Raw genomic sequence first — 19,929 nt, 5'->3', positions numbered from 1 at the left:
AGAGTTTGTCACCTATGTGCTAGAAGCTGGAATCAAGTCAGGAGCCATCTTTTTATAGGCTTATTCTAGTATAAACTCTAGTTTAAATATAAGAAATGTATGTGAAAAAACAACACAAAGTACAACAATTAGAAGATGATCTTTAAAAAAAGAGAAAAAAATCCGAATAGCCTCCTTAAAAGCGATGGGAACAGCATGTGTCCTCTTTTATGTTTTTGGCCTGGATTTACAAAACTGCCTTGTTGAACTAATTAGCTCAGACATTCTCTGCATGAAAGAGAGATGCGTTGATTCATATAGAATATAAAAAGATACAAGATGACACAAGATAATGCAATATATTACATCACAGTGCAATGTGTCATATGGTTCAATGTGTTACCACATAATTTGATAGCATAGGACACAAGAACAAGTAATATTTAAAAAGACAGAGTGATATTGCATAACCACATTATAATTTTATGTTCCAGTTTTATTTTACATCAAAATGTTTCCTATAACCTCTCAGTTGCTCATTTATTCCCGAGCTGAGATTCTGCTTCAAACGTGCAAAAGATGACAAGATTAATCTAAAGGGTCTCAAGATGACTTACACCAAATGTGAGAAGATTCACAAAAAGATGGTTACTTTTCCTGACTTATTTTTGTGTGAAACACTCACTGAGATTTTGTCTGTTGACACCTTCAAAATGAAACAGTGAGAGAAGACGCATGCAACGACATAAGCTCCATGTTGAAAGAGTCATGGTTGCTTTGTGTTAGGTATTAAGGTCTCATAGACCAGAAAGGAAAAGGGTCAGTGCTTCAAGACATCCAAAGAATAGATGCAGCTATTTGAAAAAGCAGATTCAGTTTAAGCTAAAGCTTGGACACCATCTGTCCGAGCTTTAGCTCTTGGACAGATGGTCTCACATTTGACTCAAGAATAGTTTGGTACACAGTGGACTTTACGGTCGACTCGATGATTTCAAAGAGACCAAGTCCCGTGGCTGCAAAACAAACCCAAATCATTACCCCTCCACTTCTGTGTTTGACATTCAGCAGATATGAGCCCTTTGTGCTGAGGTGCTGTTTTTAGTTTTGCTGTGATTAAACTGCAGGAATGTCTTAAAGACATAAAGACCTGGATGGCCGCTAACTTTCTGCTTCTTAATTCAGATCAAACTGAGGTTATTGTACTCGGCCCTGAAAAGCCTAGAAATATGGTATCTAACCAGATTCTTACTCTGGATGGCATTACCTTGGCCTCCAGTAACGCTGTGAGGAACCTTGGAGTCATTTTTGACCAGGACATGTCCTTCAATGCACATATTAAACAAATATGTAAGACTGCTTTCTTCCATTTGTGCAACATCTCTAAAGTTAGAAATATCCTGTCTCAGAGTGACGCTGAAAAACTAGTTCATGCATTTATTACTTCCAGGCTGGACGACTGTAATTCATTATTATCAGAATGTCCTAAAAACTCCCTGAAAAGCCTTCAGCTGATCCAAAGTGCTGCAGCAAGAGTCCTGACAGGGACTAGAAAGAGAGAGCAGATTTCTCCTGTTTTGGCTTCCTGTTAAATCCAGAATTCAAAATCCTGCTCCTCACATACAAGGTCTTAAATAATCAGGCCCCATCTTATCTTAATGACCTTGTAGTACCATATCACCCTATTAGAGCACTTCGCTCTCGCTCTGCAGGCCTACTTGTTGTTCCTAGAGTATTTAAAAGTAGAATGGGAGGCAGAGCCTTCAGTTTTCAGGCCCCTCTTCTGTGGAACCAGCTTCCAGTTTGGATTCAGGAGACAGACACTATCTCTACTTTCAAGATTAGGCTTCAAACTTTTCTTTTTGCTAAAGCATATAGTTAGGGCTGGACCAGGTGACCCTGAATCCTCCCTTAGTTATGCTGCAATAGATGTAGGCTGCCGGGGGATTCCCATGATGCATTGAGTTTTTCCTTTCCAGTCACCTTTCTCACTCACTATGTGTTAACAGACCTCTCTGCACTGAATCATATCTGTTATTAACCTCTGTCTCTCTTCCACAGCATGTCTTTATCCTGTCTTCCTTCTCTCACCCCAACCGGTCGCAGCAGTTGGCCCCGCACCTCCCTGGTTCTGCCGGAGGTTTCTTCCTGTTAAAAGGGAGTTTTTCCTTCCCACTGTCGCCAAAGTGCTGCTCATAGGGGGTCATATGATTGTTGGGTTTTTCTCTGTATCTATGAAGCGCCTTGAGGCGACTTTTGTTGTGATTTGGCGCTATATAAATAAAATTGAATTGAATTGAATGCTGTGCATTATAGCCAAGCATCTCCACTTCAGTCTCAGAAGCAAGTCCTCTGATCTATTTACATCCAACTTTACAAATCTTTGCCGTTGTGTTCGTTGTAAAGAGATTATGTTTTCTCCTGGCAAACCTTACAAGTGAGCAATTCTTGTTCAGACTTCCTCTAATTGTACAGTGTTGAACTGTAGCACTTAAAATGCTAATAGAGGCTCGTAGTGTCTAAGGGAACCTGATGGAACGTCCACTTCTAGGAAGATTGTGGTCTGAATGATCCAGACCAACATATTGTCAAAACATTTATAGATGTGCTCACACTTGCTCGAGGTCAGTTAACCAAACGCATTTGATTAGCACCAGGCTGCTACTTATCCTCTTAACTCCTATGGAAGCAATAAGAGTATATTTAGTTTTGACAGACATTGGTATTTCAATATAAGCGAATACTGTACAACTTAGACAGATACAACTGTTTTTGAAAACCCATGTAAAAAGGCTTGATTTACTTTGTTATATAGTGTTCAAAGCAATCATTTACTAACCTAAGCCTCTGAGAACAACACTGTCAGGTCATGTTTGTTGATTTCAGTCAGTATAATTTAAATTAAGTCCTACATAGATTTCCAAAGTTAAGATACTGTCATGTGTGAACATTTGTGTTTAACAAAAGATCAGCTTAAAGAAGTGAGTTATATTATAGTGGACTTGGCCAGTGAGCGATGAAAACCTATGATATCGTATGACCTACCACGCTTAGTTTAGAGCAGTGCCAAAGTTAAAATGAATTATATAACAGAAACAACCACAGCTTGCAGGTTGAGGCAATAATGATTACCTGCAATGGATATGCAGTATAACATCCACACCTTAGTTTTGTAAAGAGTTTTGTTATTGACTTTTTTTGCTGTGGCACTAGATGATAGAAGCCTACACCACCGGTAGACTATTTGTAATCGCCAAATTATCTGCAACACCAAGGAGCAGTGTCTCATACAGCACCTTGTTATCGCGAATCCAGAGGATTAGGTGGCTAGCAGTCTGTGTGTTTTGATTAGACGAGTCCCCGAGGTCTCAAACGCATCTCAAAACACAGCCTCAGGGAGCACACAGCAAGCAAAGCAAGGCAAATGTCTGTGGAACAAAACCTTTTTTAATTAACTCCGACCTCCTATTCAGTGAGGCGCCAGGCAGCTGTCTGGCTGTGTTGAGCCAAACACAATATGAAGGAAATAATCTGCTCTCTTTGCACCTGTTTGCTGTGCCAATAGCAATTACTCGTTATATTGTCCCCAGTTTGAAGAGTACATGGGTGACATCTAAAAAGCTGAAAGTCGAGACAGTGCTCTTACCTCCCCAGTTAACAAAGTTGTTTATGTTAAAGAGTAAAACGCTGAAAAGTTTGACAACAGTGTAAATGAATCAGAGCTGAGCATCTTCATGTATATTCACTGGTTTAATGACATTTTATTTTCTCTCCAGCAGAGCTGCCTAGACAAAAAGATACTTTATATAACATTATAATTATTGCCTTATTATTGCAAAGTGATGAATAATAGTGAAGAAAGTGAAATACCCAGTAGTATCCTTATAAATGATTTGAAAAACCAATGCACCGGTTTAGCTGTATTACCAAAATAAGTCTGTAATGCACCTGAAGATAAGAATGGTGCAGGTGTTGGTGTGGCAATTAAAATGTTATTGCACTCTCTCTCTCCCAGGCAAACACTGGAGCCTATACTTATCACACAAAAGAGAGAGTATCAAAAGCTGGATACAAGCTCTGGCATTGTGAAACCCAGAAAACACAAAGTGTCCATTCTCTTTGTAAATTGTCTCCCCTTACACAAAGATCATTGACTCCTCGGCCGGCATCCTCACCAATCACAGATGCAATTTCCTGTTACCCATTGTGCAATGTATGTCTCTCAGATTTGTTGTGTTTATCCAACTGATTGAAAAAAAACACTATACCAATGACCTGCGGCACTCTATACTTGTTTTGCTCATCAGTACGGCGATGCTCGGTCTGTACATTGGCACTAAATTACCCTTTATGAATGAACTCATGGAGGGTTTCAATTTGTAAGTGTCTGCGGAGTTGATTGAAACTGCAGCAATTGTAACCACTGAAAGAAAAAGACAAAGGGTGATTGTGTTAAAAGCATCGCCTTCTGCCTCTGATTATAAAAGTAAAAAAAAAACTCACTCTCCGAGCTGCAAGAGGAGAGCTGATGTGGATAAAGAAATTACCTGTTTTTCATAAGGTGTGAAAAAACAGATAGCAAACAGCGTAAAATGTGACTGCATCTGTTCTGTACCCTCATGATTATGCAATAAGCAAGCTGGTGGCATCCATCTCTTTCACTGAATGACAGTGGAGGAGATGGATGCAAATGGAAAGTCTGGATAATACAGTTAGCAGGGAGCCACAGTCTACCTACTGTACGAATCGTGTTATTGTTCTTATTCAGCCCTCGCAGGGTTCATGAGCTTTCCCAGTGCTGGCAATAAACTGATTCTTTGCTTGATTCGATAACTTCTTCATAGCTCTATCATTAAACACATAGCAAGTTAAAGATTCACTTTCGTTATTAAGACCATTTTTCTTTCTTTTTTCAGATTTAGTAATGCACAAATATTGACAACATTCGATTCTATTTGGGGCGAACGTGGTTCAGGAGGTTGGGGATCTCATTTTGTAACCGGAAGGTTGCCGGTTCGATCACCAGCTCTGTCTGTCCTGGTCGTTGTGTCCTTGGGCAAGACACTTCACTCTACTGCCTACTAGTGATGGCCAGAGGGGCCGATGGCGCAATATGGCAGCCTCGCTTCTGTCAGTCTGCCCCAGGGCAGCTGTGGCTACAACTGTGGTTCGCCTGCATCAGTGTGTGAATGAATAGTGGAATTGTAAAGCGATTTGAGGGTCTCGAAAAGCGCTATATAAATGCAACCAATATTATTATTATTATGATTATGATGATTATGATGATTATGATTATTATTATTATTATTATTATTATTATTATTATTATTATTAACTAGTTAATGTAGAAATACTCACAGCAAAAAAACATGTTTTTAGCAGTGCTTTAAAAATAGGCTCCATTTGACTTTTTTTTCAATCTATTTAAAATCCAAAGGCATCTGGCACTGATAAAAAAGAAGTTCAAAGATATAAAGCACGGAAAAAAATCTAAGATTGAAACACAGGCACTTAAATTCTGTTCTTCTGTTGACCAAGCTATGCTGGGAACAGAGGCGAGATAAATATATATATATATATATATATATATATATATATATATATATATATATATATATATATATATATATACATCAATTGTATTAGTCACGCCTGAGGGTCTCAGTTGGATCTCTGTGTTGTTTCATTTAAACTGTTCTCATCCATAAAAAGCTGAGAAACTATTGTCCTACACCAATGTCACAAAGACAAATTGTCCTACATTTACTTTATTGCACTTGGCTATAATGTGATTCTGATTCTCCTGGTGTGCTACTGGCAGTGAATCTGCCACATCAACATGCAATCTGTCCCCGGGAAGTCAATCCCTTCTTAATGACCAGCCTTTGGCAGCCTGAGCTCTCATTACTTTCATTCACAGCGCTCTAAGAGAGACATCACTTTTTAGATGTCAGTTTAATACAAATGCCCAGTCCAGTTTCTCATTAGGTATTAACATTTCAGATATACTGTCATTAAAAGGTGATTATATTCCATTATAATGGAGGTAACATCCAGGGCTGATCTCTGAGGTTGCAGCTTTAATAGGTATGGTGACCAATCAACTCTTCTGCTCATTGATTTCCTGGTTAGTCTCCACATCCTGAGTGGACATACAATACCCACAATCAATGTTTTTCCATGAGTGCAAGACTGAGAAGTGGCCTTCTTTCACCACATTTCTCAAAATATGCAAACACGTTTTGCAGTTTATTATCTCTGCCCGTGCGCTCACAAAGGTATTGTACTTGTTCTGTGCAGCTGGCCTCCTCAGCATCATTTATTTTCAAGGCTGACTGTGATTCCAATGTCGAACACTAGGTGATTTTTAACAAGTGTCAGACCTGATTTAAAAACCGATGCCTTGCAAACCTGAACCTCTCAGATTTTTTGGCAGGTTTTCTGTCACTTTTGGTGACTTCAGGAAGATGTGCAATGTGACGAAAAACCCAGCTGAGGTCAGTGTTTCTCCACTGGACGGCTCAGTGCGGACAGAGTGGCCACTGCCTAAAAATACTAGCTGCAAAAATGACTGTATTATTAATTAACACAAGTAGCGGCTACTCCTTTTGCAGGAGTTAGCGTGCTAACTCTAGCCTAGCAGTTCACCAGCTGCTTAAATCGGCTGCTGCCTGATGCCCAAACTGCACAATATCCTGCGTGTGTGGGAGAGCTTTGAATGTAACAAAAGGAAGCGGGACAGGGGCCCGGGGTGCGCAGCGTCCCCTTTAAGGCCGTTTTGGAATAATTAATGACGTCGCGCTGTAAACACGACTGACGCTCAGCTGCGTGGCCGAAGCATCCTCCGACCAAGAGCCCAAGACCTCTGTGTTTATTTCACGACGGGACTACTGGGAGGCATTGAAACAGCTGGGGTTCACCTCGTCTCTCATATGCAGTCTCCAAAACCAAGACGACGGTGCTGCATCTGTCCTGCTAAGTGCCATGGCTAGAAAAACGGACATCCCCACCTCTTACTATGGTGAGTCGGGTTGTCTTTGTTGTAGGAGATTTTCTTCTGCCTTTGTACCGTGTAACGTTATGACAGCAGGATATAACAATATCTTCTTTGGCCCGAGTCTTTATTATTAACCCTTTGCTGTGCGTTCAGGGACGGTAGCTAGCTTGCACTATCAGCTGCTAACTATTGTAGGGCTATTTAAAGGTTGGCGTGAAATACGCAGTAACGGTGTGACAACATTTCAAACGGATGTTGGCTCAAATAAGTAGAAGGACGTGTTTTCGAGTTTCGTTGCAGGATATGCTTCGAAAAGAATCCGTGCGTCTGGCTTTGATTAACTGCAGTGCTGTGATCTTTTGCCTTGCTTTGTTTACCAGGTGTAAAAGTGCCCACGGTAGGAGAATAGTCCCATCTCCACTTTCTGCTCCACTTATTATGTCGCCTTTGTTGTCAACGCCGATGTATTTATGCCCTATAACTGCTGTATACCATCATGACAACGGGACAGCTTTAGGGTTTTAGTGGGAGCTGCAGTTAGCCACCATTATCGATTAATCTGCACACAATTCTGTCGATTAATTGATCAATTTTTAGTTAGAGGGGAAAAAAATGCCCGTCGTTTTTTTTTCTGATGCTCCAGATGATGTCATCAAATTGCTTTGTTTTGTCCTACATCAATCCAAAGCCAAAAGATGATCATGTTTTATGATAAAAGACCAACTAAGTAGCTAATTAGAGGCAGGGTCGTTATAAAATCATTTTATCATAATACTTAATGATATTTTAGTTGGAACAGTCAGATGATAATTCCTTCTAAAGCTTTTTATAAAGCTGACAGTGCATTCGTGTGACAGTCACCTAATGCATTCGTCATTTGAAGTTAACTAGTCCCCTGCTCACTCTGTGTAATCCTTTTAATCTCGATTAATATTCCCTGCTGTGATTTACAGGGACTTAAGCAAGGTAGGTCACCAGTGTCCACTCCTGAGAACTGTTTAGCCTATTTGACGTCCAACAACATTTGGGGTTTAAAATAAAATGTGCAGGAATAATTGAGGTGTAGTGTTTTTTTCATTGTTTCCTAATTTAGCATTCCAGATAATGTGTCTTACAGTAAAGGTTAACAGCAAGTTGTCCTTCTTCCGTAACAAAGGATATTTCTTCTCTCCCACTTGCATGTTTTTGCCCCTGCAGGCATATAATGGAATATATAATCCATGTGCAGATCCACTGTCCATTAACCCGCTTGAGTAATCATGTTGTTCATCAAAACAATATAATCCTTTATCAACACCAGATGCTACACAGACAGTAGAGTATTTTTTATGAAACAAAGAGTTCCCTAGCTAATACTATTTTTTTCTCTCTATTGAATGATTGACCTTTTTTCCCCTCTCACAGATTTACTCCTTTTTTTAGCTGGTACTATTGGGCTACTGAAAAGCAAAGCTACGGTGTCACTGAAATCCAGACAAAGCTATCTGCCACAGTGATAGGCCAAATCTTTGGCCCTTTTATGTGAGAAATGTGAGAAAGAATCAAAGGTATACCAAAAGATATGTTTCAGTTATTCGGTTCAACCGCTGGGATGATGCAGAACTTAATTTGATAGATGACATGTCATTCTTATCGGTTTTCACACAGCCTTCTGCATTATTATCAAGTACACGTGCATTTTATCATGAATCGTTGATCAAATTGTACACAGTCACAATGCCCACAAAATAACTCAAAGTAGCACAGGCATTGTCAGGTCTGCTCCTGACAGCTTCTAATGGGGATAGCTGCTGTGTTTTCTTTTTTCTATTTTTTCCTCCCTATATTCTGCCCCTGTTTGTCCCCCAGACCTCATGACTCCAGCACTCTGCCAGTCAAGACTACAGCCTGTCAGCAGTAGTTGATTCTCAGTGCTCTCCACAGACATACAGCTCACCACTGGGAATGTCAGACTCCAGTCAGGTCCTGTTCACAATTTTAAGCTGGTACTTTGCAGCGCATCATAAACCTGACATGTGTAAAATGCCACGAGTAACAGGCTAACTGAAGCAAACACGTGTATAACTTGTAATGTATACATTATTAATGTACAGAATACGGTTGGCGTTTAGTGTACCTGCACTTATATTCTATTGCATTGATGGATTAGAAGGCAGCAATTAATTAGGGGATATAATTTAGCCTTAATAGCATGGAGTTATTGTGCCTCCCAGTGTTCAGGTCAGCTACTTTATGTTGTTGACTCCCCGGTGCTTTTATTCAAACGGCTAGCTTGGCAAAGGAGCAATGTAAAGGTTTTTGGGTTGTTTAAATTTAATACCAGAATACTGTACATCATGATATTGTTGAATTACACTGGAAAGTAAAATTTCACACACTAAAACATCTGTTTTGTGGATCACAGCACATAGTGAGAGACCCTAAAAGTTCAAAAAGACTGATAAGGCTGAAGACCTTCATGATGACTCAATGATGAGCACTTCAGTTTATTTTACTAATGTCACACTGTTACCTACCCTAATATAAATTTAAGCTGATTAATGATTGTATTTGTAAGAAAAAGAGCAATATAATGCATAGAGCCATAATATCCTTCACATTCAACTGTCCTATATTTGCTTAATAGTCAGATTCAAGTGTTCTCTTGAGGCCAGTTTATTATATAACATTTCTAACTATGTAGCAAGTGTTCACTGTACTGCTGAAATGTTCAGTCAGTCAGAAAAATAGGAGAGTAGCTCATAATCATTCTGTGACAGCTTTGTAAGTAACAGTATAGATATGAGTTCCATTCACCACAGAAAGTGTTGAGTCGGGCACACTGTTAATTAACAAATTTCTCGCATGGGCAGCTTCCCTAAACGCTGCATTTTTATACTGAGTCAATGCAGACTCTTGACAGGAAGCTGAGGGCAATGGTTTATAATCGAAACATTCACAGTATCTTCGTGTGAAATTGCAGTTGGAGAAGGTTGCGGCTGAATGGCCCATTTTGCACCCTAGACTAAGTGCTATTAAAGGCTTTTTATGTGACACTATTCACTCCAAATACCTGTTTCAAATGAAGACTAATGCTCACCCTGCAGAGGATTTTGTTAGTATTTGTGGCATTTCTTCTCATTATTTTTAACAAGAGCATGTGCTTTTGTGTGCATTTTCTTAAGCAATAGCCATGCCAGTGCCTGAAATTTGAACTATATTATTCACACTTATGATAGGGTGTGTCAGTAAATATTTTCTGAGATTCACTTTTGCATAATACTGGATGGCCGTTCATTTGAGTCTGTGAAAAAGACATTTAGCAGAGAGGTTTTCGTGGGCAAAACGAGCAGAATTGAAATCTCCACTTAGCAGAACAAATATAGTCAGTGTTTATTTAGGACTAAAAGGATAAGTGACACTGAAAGTGACTTATGAAACACAACCCAAAGACCCATGCCAGGCACATAGTCTTGAGTTGTTTTAAGTCTTGGGTGATCAGTGGAACTAGAGAAGACTTGTGTGCCCGACAGCATGGCTACCTGTACTCAAACAATCCATGCATTTTCTGCCATTGATCCAGATTTGGATCACAGGGCAGCAGTCGCTCAGACCTCCCTATCCCGGGCCATCTCCTCTGGCTCATCGAGGCTTTCCAAGGTCAGCTGAGAGGGATAATCTCTGCAGTGTGGGCCTAGTAGCACGTGGTTAAAATGTCTTACCTAGGAGGTGTCCACAAGGCATCCTAGTCAGTTTACCGAACCACCTCATATGGTTCCTGCAGGAGTGCAGCTGTGGCACGAATACATCTGACGGTAACTAGAGTTAGTACTTCACACTTTTCTGAATGAGCATCAGTGTATTAAAGTGGGAGATGCTGATTCTCATCGCAGTTGCTTTAGTCTCAGCTGCAAACCACCTTAATTTATTCTGGCAGTCACTGCCTGATAAGGCAGAAGAATGACATCATCTGCAAAGAGAAGAAATGTGATCCTGAGGCCGCCAATGCAGAAACCTTTTGCCAATAGGCTCCACCTAGAAATTCTATACATAAAAGTTAAGAACAGATTGTGACCTACACCTGTTTTCGTACCTTGGCTCGTGTGATTAGGTAGAGGATCATTAGGGGGTCCATTGTCCATCTTGGGGGGGGGGGGGGCACTCCCACAAGGCTTAAATCTCGGACTCTTCACCATTTGAACCTAGAACTGAAGAAGCTTCTTGGATGAGAGGTGAAATGTCTTCAAGCAACTTAAAGAAGTCCAGACGCTTTTCTTTCCAAGCTCCTTAGACCTCTTGCCCTTCCTGAGTTACCTGATTGTTTCCCAGAATTCCTTCTAGGATGACCGAAAATCTTGCTCCAAGGCCTCACCAAACTACTCCCACATCCCAGTTTTCTCTTCAGCTACTTCTATATGCAAATTCCACTTAGCTTGCCGGTAACCGTCAGCTGCCACAAGCCACCACAGCTCACTTGGACTCCATCTTCAGCTTGATGGCTCCCTTCACCTCTGCTGCCCACCATTTGGTTAAGGGGCCAACCACCTAGTGGCTGCTGCTCCTTACAGCAGTGTCGACAATGTACATTTGGACCATGGACCACTCTCTCTCAATGTCCCCAGCCTCCCTTGGAGAAGAGCTTTTGCAATTAGTATGCCTAAAAACAGAGAAGATGAGCAGAAAGTTATGCATTTGAGACAGTGAAGTCAGCAAATGTTTTTAAATGTTTGCATACAAGTGACTGAAGTTATTAAACTAATATCAATTAATTTGCTTTAATCACCTAATATATCAATGGACTAATTATTACAGTTCTACAAGCCAGGTGCTTGACATTTAACAACAGACTAAATTGACAGACCTGGATTTTATTTCTGCGAAGCATTTCGTCCCTTCGAGCTTCAGCAGTTTGCCAGCCTTTTATTTAAAAAAATATAGCAGTAGAAAAGAGTGCATATGATGACATTTTTTAATAGCAGTGTTACATCCTTCCTACTGTGCTGCTACTCCTAAAAGCGCAATTGCATCATGCTTCACATAAAACTTTAATGTGTAAAATGAGATGAGGCGCATAAACAGGAAAAAAAAAACTCATCTCAATTAGTCATTCAATGATTACAGAAATCTTAAAATCTAATTTTCCTAAGTCATGCAAACAAGCCTGCCTAAAGGGTAGGATTATATGATTATTAGGATTATATATGGTAACTTTTTCCACATATACTAATTATCAGAGCTGATCAGTTCTGTTTTCGTTGTCTTTAAAGGCTAAGGCTGTTTTCATACATCACTACAGAGGCACTGTGAAAGAAAGAGTGGGTAATTGCAGGAGTTTGGCCTTTTTTTATGTATGTAGAGTATGACACCCTAAATATGTGTTTTCTCACCTTGCATATTTGGATATTGAGATCTATCCTCTTAACTCTTAAGTCTTTATAAATCCTGACCTAAGCCAGTTGAGCATGTCACTAATCTACAGTAGCAGTTGCGAGTCTCATGTCACAGAAACCCAGGGCTGCCACTGACATGCCTGGAGCCTCCAGCAGAAGTAACCAAGGTCACAAAGATACAATACTGCTACTTTTCTGCTTGGAGCAGCAGGCCAAGCTGTCAGCATCTGACACTCAGATGCTGACACCCCTCTCGGGGGCTGAATCCCATCCCGTGTCCCACTATTCTCACTGCTTGAAAGGATGTCAGTTACCACTATGTGCCCAGTAAATGCTCTTCATTTACTAGTAGGAATTAACCCAGAGGACTAGCAAGTCAGATACTCCAAGTGCAGTTCTTGACCATCTGCTAAGATTTAAGAGGATCCCAAGGGACTCCAGTACATAAACCTAAACCAGAGCTTGAGATGTTGTTGTCTTGTTACAATGAGGAGAAAAGCACTTTAAAGGCTGTACTGTACTCCAAAGAGAGAAAGTACAAGAAAGGAAGAAATATGATTCTGTGCAGAAGAAAGGCAGAGAAAAAGGGTGAGATGATGCTACGTAGAGATTTGTCCATTTTTCTTTCCTTTTTTAAAAAACAAACAACACTAAGTCTTCTGATGTAACTGTTTGATTCTTTCAGAACAGATTATTGTGTTTTTGGCATGAAACTGTAGGAGACTTGCAAGTTAACATTTGGCTTCGTGACCCTGTGTGATCCTACGTGTGCATTTCCTGATTCAACTATGAAACCTTGACAATAAACCTGTGCTTTACAGAAAATCCTGGTATCTCCTTTTATAGTTAATCCACCCAAGTAGGTCTGTTGCTACTGTGTCATGCAGAAGAAACCTGAATATGTGTAGCTTTTTAAATAAAGACTACAGGAAAACACAAAATCCCAAAGCCATATTACTGATGTTGCTTTCCTCTATGGATTGGCAAAAGCCAGTGCTTTGATCAAATATGAATGAATATACTGTACACAGCATTCAGACTTACAGACTATGCCTCCCCTGCCGAGCAACATCATTATGCTGAATTTTTAAAATTTCTGTTTTCTCTTTTTCTTTTTAACTACTGCTGGATCTAACACTCTAACCCAACGTAGCTCTGACAGAAGTGAAATCTCTCAGCACTTCACTCTCTCCGGCTCCTGGAAATGTGGATGAATACAGAGAGTGAAAACAACAAAAAAATAGTCCTTTCCAAATGGCTCCTTTGACCCAACCCATGCAGAGCACCTGCAGTGTTCGAGCTGTTTGCCTGACCACTGTATGAAAGAGGCCTGTGTTGGACAGTGGAGCCAGGGGACACTGGTGCCTGTGTCTGCCTGTGCTGATGTTGGATGTGTTTATGGCTACAAGCTGAGTAACCCTGGGAAGGGGAAGGGTGGAAACGGGTTAAGGGAAGTGAACAAGTTGTAGTCTGGAGGGTGTGTTATGCTGTACTCCGCAGTTAATATTTCCACCCATTTTATGTGTGGTAATCGATATATGATGTAGCGCAATAAATGTGCGTGTAATCTCTGAGCAAGTGACTCAAAGGAGGTAAGTCTGCAGGTTATTCTCCTAAATTTTGAAATGCACTGAAATGAACTGCTTCTCTGACTTTTCTCTGAAGTCCTATCACTCCAGGGCAGTTGTTAGATCTGGTTTGCTTCCAGCACTGTCACTTTGAAGTTGATTTTCTGTAGTCAGTGTTAGCACATCCTGCACTTCAGAATCTGACAGTAAATATGGGCCTTGAAGGTCCCATATCATACCCCTTTTAACACATTAACGCAAGTCTCACATATCTCCAAAATGTGTCTTTCAAGCACAGATCATTCTTTCTTCCATCTCTCTATATGCTTTTTTTTGGTTCGCTGTTCCAGTGGGCTGTTGCAGTATCTGTAGCTTTAAATAATAATAATGGATTGCATTTATATAGCACTTTTCGAGACCCTCAAAGCACTTTGCAATTCCACTATTCATTCACACACTGGTGGAGGCAGCTACAGTTGTAACCACAGCTGCCCTGGGCCAGACTGACAGAGGCGAGGCTGCCATATCGCGCCATCGGCCCCTCTGGCCAACACCAGTAGGCGGTAGGTGAAGTGTCTTGCCCAAGGACACAACGACCGAGACTGTCCAAGCCGGGGCTCGAACCGGCAACCTTTCAATTACAAGACGAACTGCCAACTCTTGAGCCACGATCGCCCGAAATCCAGCAGGGCTGCTGCTGCCTACACCCTTTCAGGAAGACGTATATGCGAGTACAGAGAACCAATGAGAGCAGCATTCACTTGTAGGGCTGGGCCATATCACACCGTTCACGGTAATACCGGTATAATTAGGGATGGGTACCGGTGTCCGGTGCCATGATGGCACCGGTTCTGACGTAAACGGTAGTAACCAGACCGAAAAGCAGCGCACATTTCGGTGCTTTATTTCGGTGCTTTTTTTTCCTGAGCTGTGACACACTTCTAGCCAATCATTTTACGTTTCCGAGGATAGTAGGCGGGTCCAGGTACGTACGTTCTTTTAGAGCAGAGCTACAGATTAAAAATGTCCAAGGCGAAGCGGTCAAAGTCTGGCTGTACTTCACAGCAAAAGATGCAAACTCAGCAGCAACAAGTGCTTTAAGCTGATACTGTGATACTGTCAAAGGAGGCAACACCTCGAATCCGATGAAACACCTGGCGACGCATAGCGTTTTTTTTTAAAAGCCCAGAAATGCGCCGTATTTGATAGCTTGCTGCGAGCCCTCACACCGAGCACATCTACTGCGGGTGGGTTGCCTGTTATGCAACATCCCCCCAAAACACAAAGAGGAGAGTCCTGGCCCCTAGCCCTGCCAGTGTAGCAGAAATGATGAGGATGATGATGCAGCAGCAGCCGTTCTTCTCTGCGTGAGTAGCTTAATGTTGTTCGTGTGTAATTTACGTTGAGTAGGCTAACCACGTTATTACATGAATGCATGTAAGGTGAACTAGCAAACATCATCATAGCTACATGCGGCTGTCTTCTTGTTTGATGGCAGATACTCTCTTCACCCTGGCCAAAAAGGCTAAAATGACCAAAGAAAAAGTGGAAAACAGTTAAACATGAGAGGTTTTTGGACAAAGTTTGTGTTTTTTCCATTGTTTAAGCTTCCAGCCAAGAGTGATACCATTAGGGTTGCCAACCGTCCCTTAAAATACGGAATCGTCCCGTATTTCGAAACAAAAGTACACGTCCCGTATTGAGCTAATAAGGGACGCACTTTGTCCCGTAATACAGTGAGAATCAAAAGTAGTCTATAACTTTTAATGGAATTAACGCTTTGTTTGAAAACATAATTCCCAGCCCCTCTCCTGCTTTGTGACCAATGAGCTGACAGCACACTTATGACAATTCGAGTATGACAATTCAGATTACCGCTCATCTCATTGGTCGAGGAAAGGTCGCTTGCGGAGAAAATACCGGAAGGCAACAGATGACCACAACAAGAAGCATGGCCAACAGGGAAACAAACGCCGACACTGCGGTGCAAGTCTCGGACGACAGTACACCTAAAGCTGGGCAGACACTGTGCGATTTTTTCAGTCACGTTATTCAGCTCCTGCTCAAACTGCACGATTGACTCGCAGGGTTAGACGTTGGTAGGTCACGATGTACTCTCACACTATACCGCCCGATGCTCTGATGCCTGACCTGAGTGCTCACACTGTGCCTCCATAACATGAAGGTTATAACAGAAAATCTGTCGCGCTCTCTCTCTCCGTCTTTCACTCACACAGACACACCACCACCATCAACTTTGCTAAATTGCTAATGAAAAACATTGATCAGGCAGCTGTGATTGAGCAACAGTGTAAATCCAACTATTTTCATGGTTGTTGTGGTCGTGATCATTTTGTGATGCCACATCGAAAAGGCTCAGATGAGCTTTCCAAAGTTCTACAAGTTGTGCCTCCATCGCTTGTGTCCAGATCACACGCTGCACAGCCGTGCTGCTCCGTCTTTTTCACCAACGTTTACGTGTTTGCGCGTGAGCAGTGTGAGCGGCTGTGGTGACACCTTCACGAGCGATTGATTGATCGGGAGCTGGTCGTGAGGTGTTAATCACTTCTCGTTACCCCACGTATACTACACGATGCACGATGAAGGCCAAAATCGGTCCGATCACTCAAAAATGGGCCAAAAACCGCACAGTGTAAGCCCAGCATTAGAGCAGCAATGTTTGTTCCCCTCAGAGAAAGGGAAGAATGGGAAAAGGAAAACACCTGGCTGGAAAAAGTTAATATGGGCATGTGCAGTGAATATCAGCGCTATGTGGCCAGAAGTGTGATAATATAATTTATTTTGTGTAATAAACAACTGCAAGGATACATGAGTACAACAAATAGATGACTAATACATAAAAGTAATACATAGATGAATAATGATGATGAGTTAAGATGCGTAATCATGGGAACAAGCGGGTTTTCAAACAGGAGCAGCTGATTAGCATTAGAAAAGCTGAAATAATACCTCAACTGAAGCCAATTGTACTAAATGCACTAAATGTGCACTGTTACAAGAATGTTTTTCTTTCTATTGTTTTCTATTATTTTAAGTTAAGCAGGACAGAGTTAAAGAAAGATTTACTTATATTCTCAAAAGTTAAGCATGACAGGCTTCTGTTTAAGAAGGAGACCTGTTTTATTGTGTTAATGTTGTCATTTTGAGCTAAAAATAAATGGCTAAATGATCATTTGTTTCACATGTGTTCATATCACAAAGAATACACATCTACTTAAATCAAATTCAAGTCAAATGGTTAAAAAAATAATTTCACACACAAAAAAAGAGCTAGAAAATTCACCACACTGGGAAGGGTGAAGACAACTGGGTCGCCCGGCCCTGGCCACGAGGTGTCCCTTATTTATTTTTCAGGGAGTTGGCAACCCTAGATACCATATATGCCCCACAGCTGCAGAAAAGGCTAACATTGTTATCTTTTTACAAAAAACAGCTGAACATGAGAGGTTTTTGGACCAATTTTGTGTTCTCCATTCTTTAAGCACCGGTTTGAGCACCGTTTGAGCACCAGCACCGTTTCAAAAGAACTGGTTTGGTACTGGTATCGGATAAAACCTAAACGATACCCATCCCTAGGTATAATGTTGGGCAACGATAAAAAAATGAAATATGGCGATAGAATATGGGTAAAACGCACATGTTTTCATATGCACATGACGGAAAAAGCATGGCGGCGACGGAGAACAAGAAGGGCGAAAGCGGATCGTTAAATGAAACAGATGAACCAGAACTGGTTTGTAAAAGTGCTGCAGCTTCACTGGTGTGGAACTGGTTTAGCTTTCGTCCCTCAGATACACAACAAAGCACTATTTTTGGTAGCGCATGCTAGCGGGCCGTCGTTATTACCGTGTTGTTTGGAAAATACGGCGCACTTAAAATCAATCCTTTGATTTTTCTGAAAGTCGACAGAGCCCCTTATAATCCCGTGTGCCTTATGTATGAACTCTGGTTGTGTTTACTGACCTCGAAACAATTTTATGTGCACGGCGCTCGAAAATCTGTCGAATGTTTTAGTTCGACTTTGCGAAGCTACGAAGCCGCACCGCTTGATGGATTGTCGGAGGCGGAGCCTCGCGGAGTGATACGTACTGTGCTTCAACATAATATTACCATATTGTGTGTGTATAAGCTCTTTTTAAGTTTTGTGGATATCATACATGGTTATGCTGAGGATGTGTCGGCCAGTTTCCACTGGAAACGCCTTTTGGTTAAACTGTCAGCGAGGAATTTGCATTTGCACTGTTAATTTTTATATAACTTTAATGCACATAAAAAACAGCTGCTTGTTTAAGTGAAAATACATTGATGGTTTGTTTTTTGCACTAATAAAGTTGTGGAGTTGTAAAGTATTTTGTCTCGTGTCAATTATATCGTCAGTTATATCGTTATCGCAAATTTTCAAATGTATATCGTGATAAATATTTTTGGTCATATCGCTCTGCTCTATTCACTTGACAGCACAGCAGCTGATCAGGAGTTAAGTCTGTTGCTTCTAACATTTTGTTTGAGAAGTTATTTTTAAATGTAAATACAGGATTTCAGCAGTGCAGTGCAGCGGCTTGAAAAAGATGTCTTGTGTCAGTGAACTAATACGTAGTTAATTGGCCACATCCAAGTCATTATTCTATGCTTGTTCCCTCCCAGAAGAAACAGAAAAATGTGCACATGAGAACAGCTTTATTAGAAATGGAGCTGTATTGAAATGCAGTATATGTGAGGACAGAGAGGAGAAGGGAAGAGGCAAACGGAGAGGAAAAGAGCTGACGAGTTAATACACCCAGTCCTTTGCTTATTGGTTTATATTGATCATGAAATTGTCCACAGATGTCCCTTAAAATTATATTTTTAGCATAGATCTGGCTTGTGTGCTTTCACTAAACAATAAACATGTTGTTGGGTTCGGAGTTGGCAGTGGTAGTCTGTTCTGCTCTGCCGCCTTGGTGAGTTTGATCTAGCAGGTAGAAATCCAGTTTTCCATCTCCTGCAGTTTCTGGTTAGAGTAGCTGTAGAAACTGGCAGCAGATTTTTACAGCTACCTTCGGTGGCTGCGGTCCAACATCATGGAGCTGGAGGTTCCAAGGTTCCAACAAGAGAATCTCGTAAGAGGTAGCTTAATGATTTCCAGGGCTCCCACAACAGCGTCCTGGGGGGGCCTGCTGGGACTAGCTGGTTAATGTGCCGGAGTTTTCAAAACTACATCAAGGAAATTCTGCTCGCAGTCGTGGTGTGCAGGTGAATAAATGTAAAAGAAAATGTTCAAATTAGTCACCAGATAGACCTGGTTAGTCCGTTCAATTATACTCTGGGAAACAGAGTGGGACATAAACAATGTTATGGTGGCTTGGGGTCAATAAAAAAGTGTATCAGGCAAGTTGATTGACCATCCACTGGCACTGACCACCAACCAAAGTCACCCGTGATAGAAACTGAGTGAAATAAAACATCAGTTTCCTAAAAAGTGTTTTGTTTCTTTTTTTCCTGGAGTCACTATTTCATTGTAGCCTAAATAACAAGACTTGCATGAATTATTCAGGCTATGCAGCATCTTTTTGTAATATATATGTTGATGACAAAAGAAACAATCATACAATAATCACAGGTGGAATATATGATATACCCACCACCCCTTCTTTCTGATACACATACAACAGGAGAAATCTTGGTAAAGTGAAAGAAAAGGTTTGTCTCAACTTGCGGGCTCGTTTCTGTTGTGCAATGAAAATAGTAGCGTGTAAAAGGCCAGTAAGAGTCCTCGTCACACTAGCTGTTCTACAAACCTAAACATGTAGGGAAAAGGATCTGCGTCCATCAACTGCTGAAACGTCTTTTATGAGAGAGCAAAAGTTGCTTGTATGCAGATATCCTGTTAATTTTATGATAATCGAAAGTGTTTAACTATTTTTTATGCATGTTCTCACACCTCCAAATGAATCCATAAATCCTATTGCTGTGGGAGACCAGCCAGGAATACAAGTGGAAATGTGGAGAGATGTTTCTG

General features: G+C 41.0%; 1 protein-coding gene across 3 annotated transcripts in view; it reads left to right on the top strand.

The window, feature by feature from the left end:
• The first annotated feature begins 6,631 nt into the window (after positions 1–6,631).
• The window catches only part of slc44a5b (solute carrier family 44 member 5b), a 48,935-nt gene continuing 35,637 nt past the window's right edge, over positions 6,632–19,929 (top strand). For 2 of the 3 annotated variants that reach the window (XM_026157792.1, XM_026157789.1), the window contains exon 1: positions 6,637–6,997. In XM_026157792.1, coding sequence (XP_026013577.1) covers positions 6,995–6,997 — 3 coding nt within the window. In that variant the 5' untranslated portion in view covers positions 6,637–6,994. Of the gene's footprint in view, positions 6,998–19,929 lie in introns of all 3 variants that reach the window. The other variant, XM_026157790.1, reaches the window with a different exon arrangement.

This window comes from Astatotilapia calliptera, chromosome 23, assembly GCF_900246225.1.
Source record: "Astatotilapia calliptera chromosome 23, fAstCal1.2, whole genome shotgun sequence".
Classification (NCBI taxonomy): domain Eukaryota; kingdom Metazoa; phylum Chordata; class Actinopteri; order Cichliformes; family Cichlidae; genus Astatotilapia; species Astatotilapia calliptera.
This window is presented reverse-complemented; position numbering and strand designations above follow the sequence as displayed.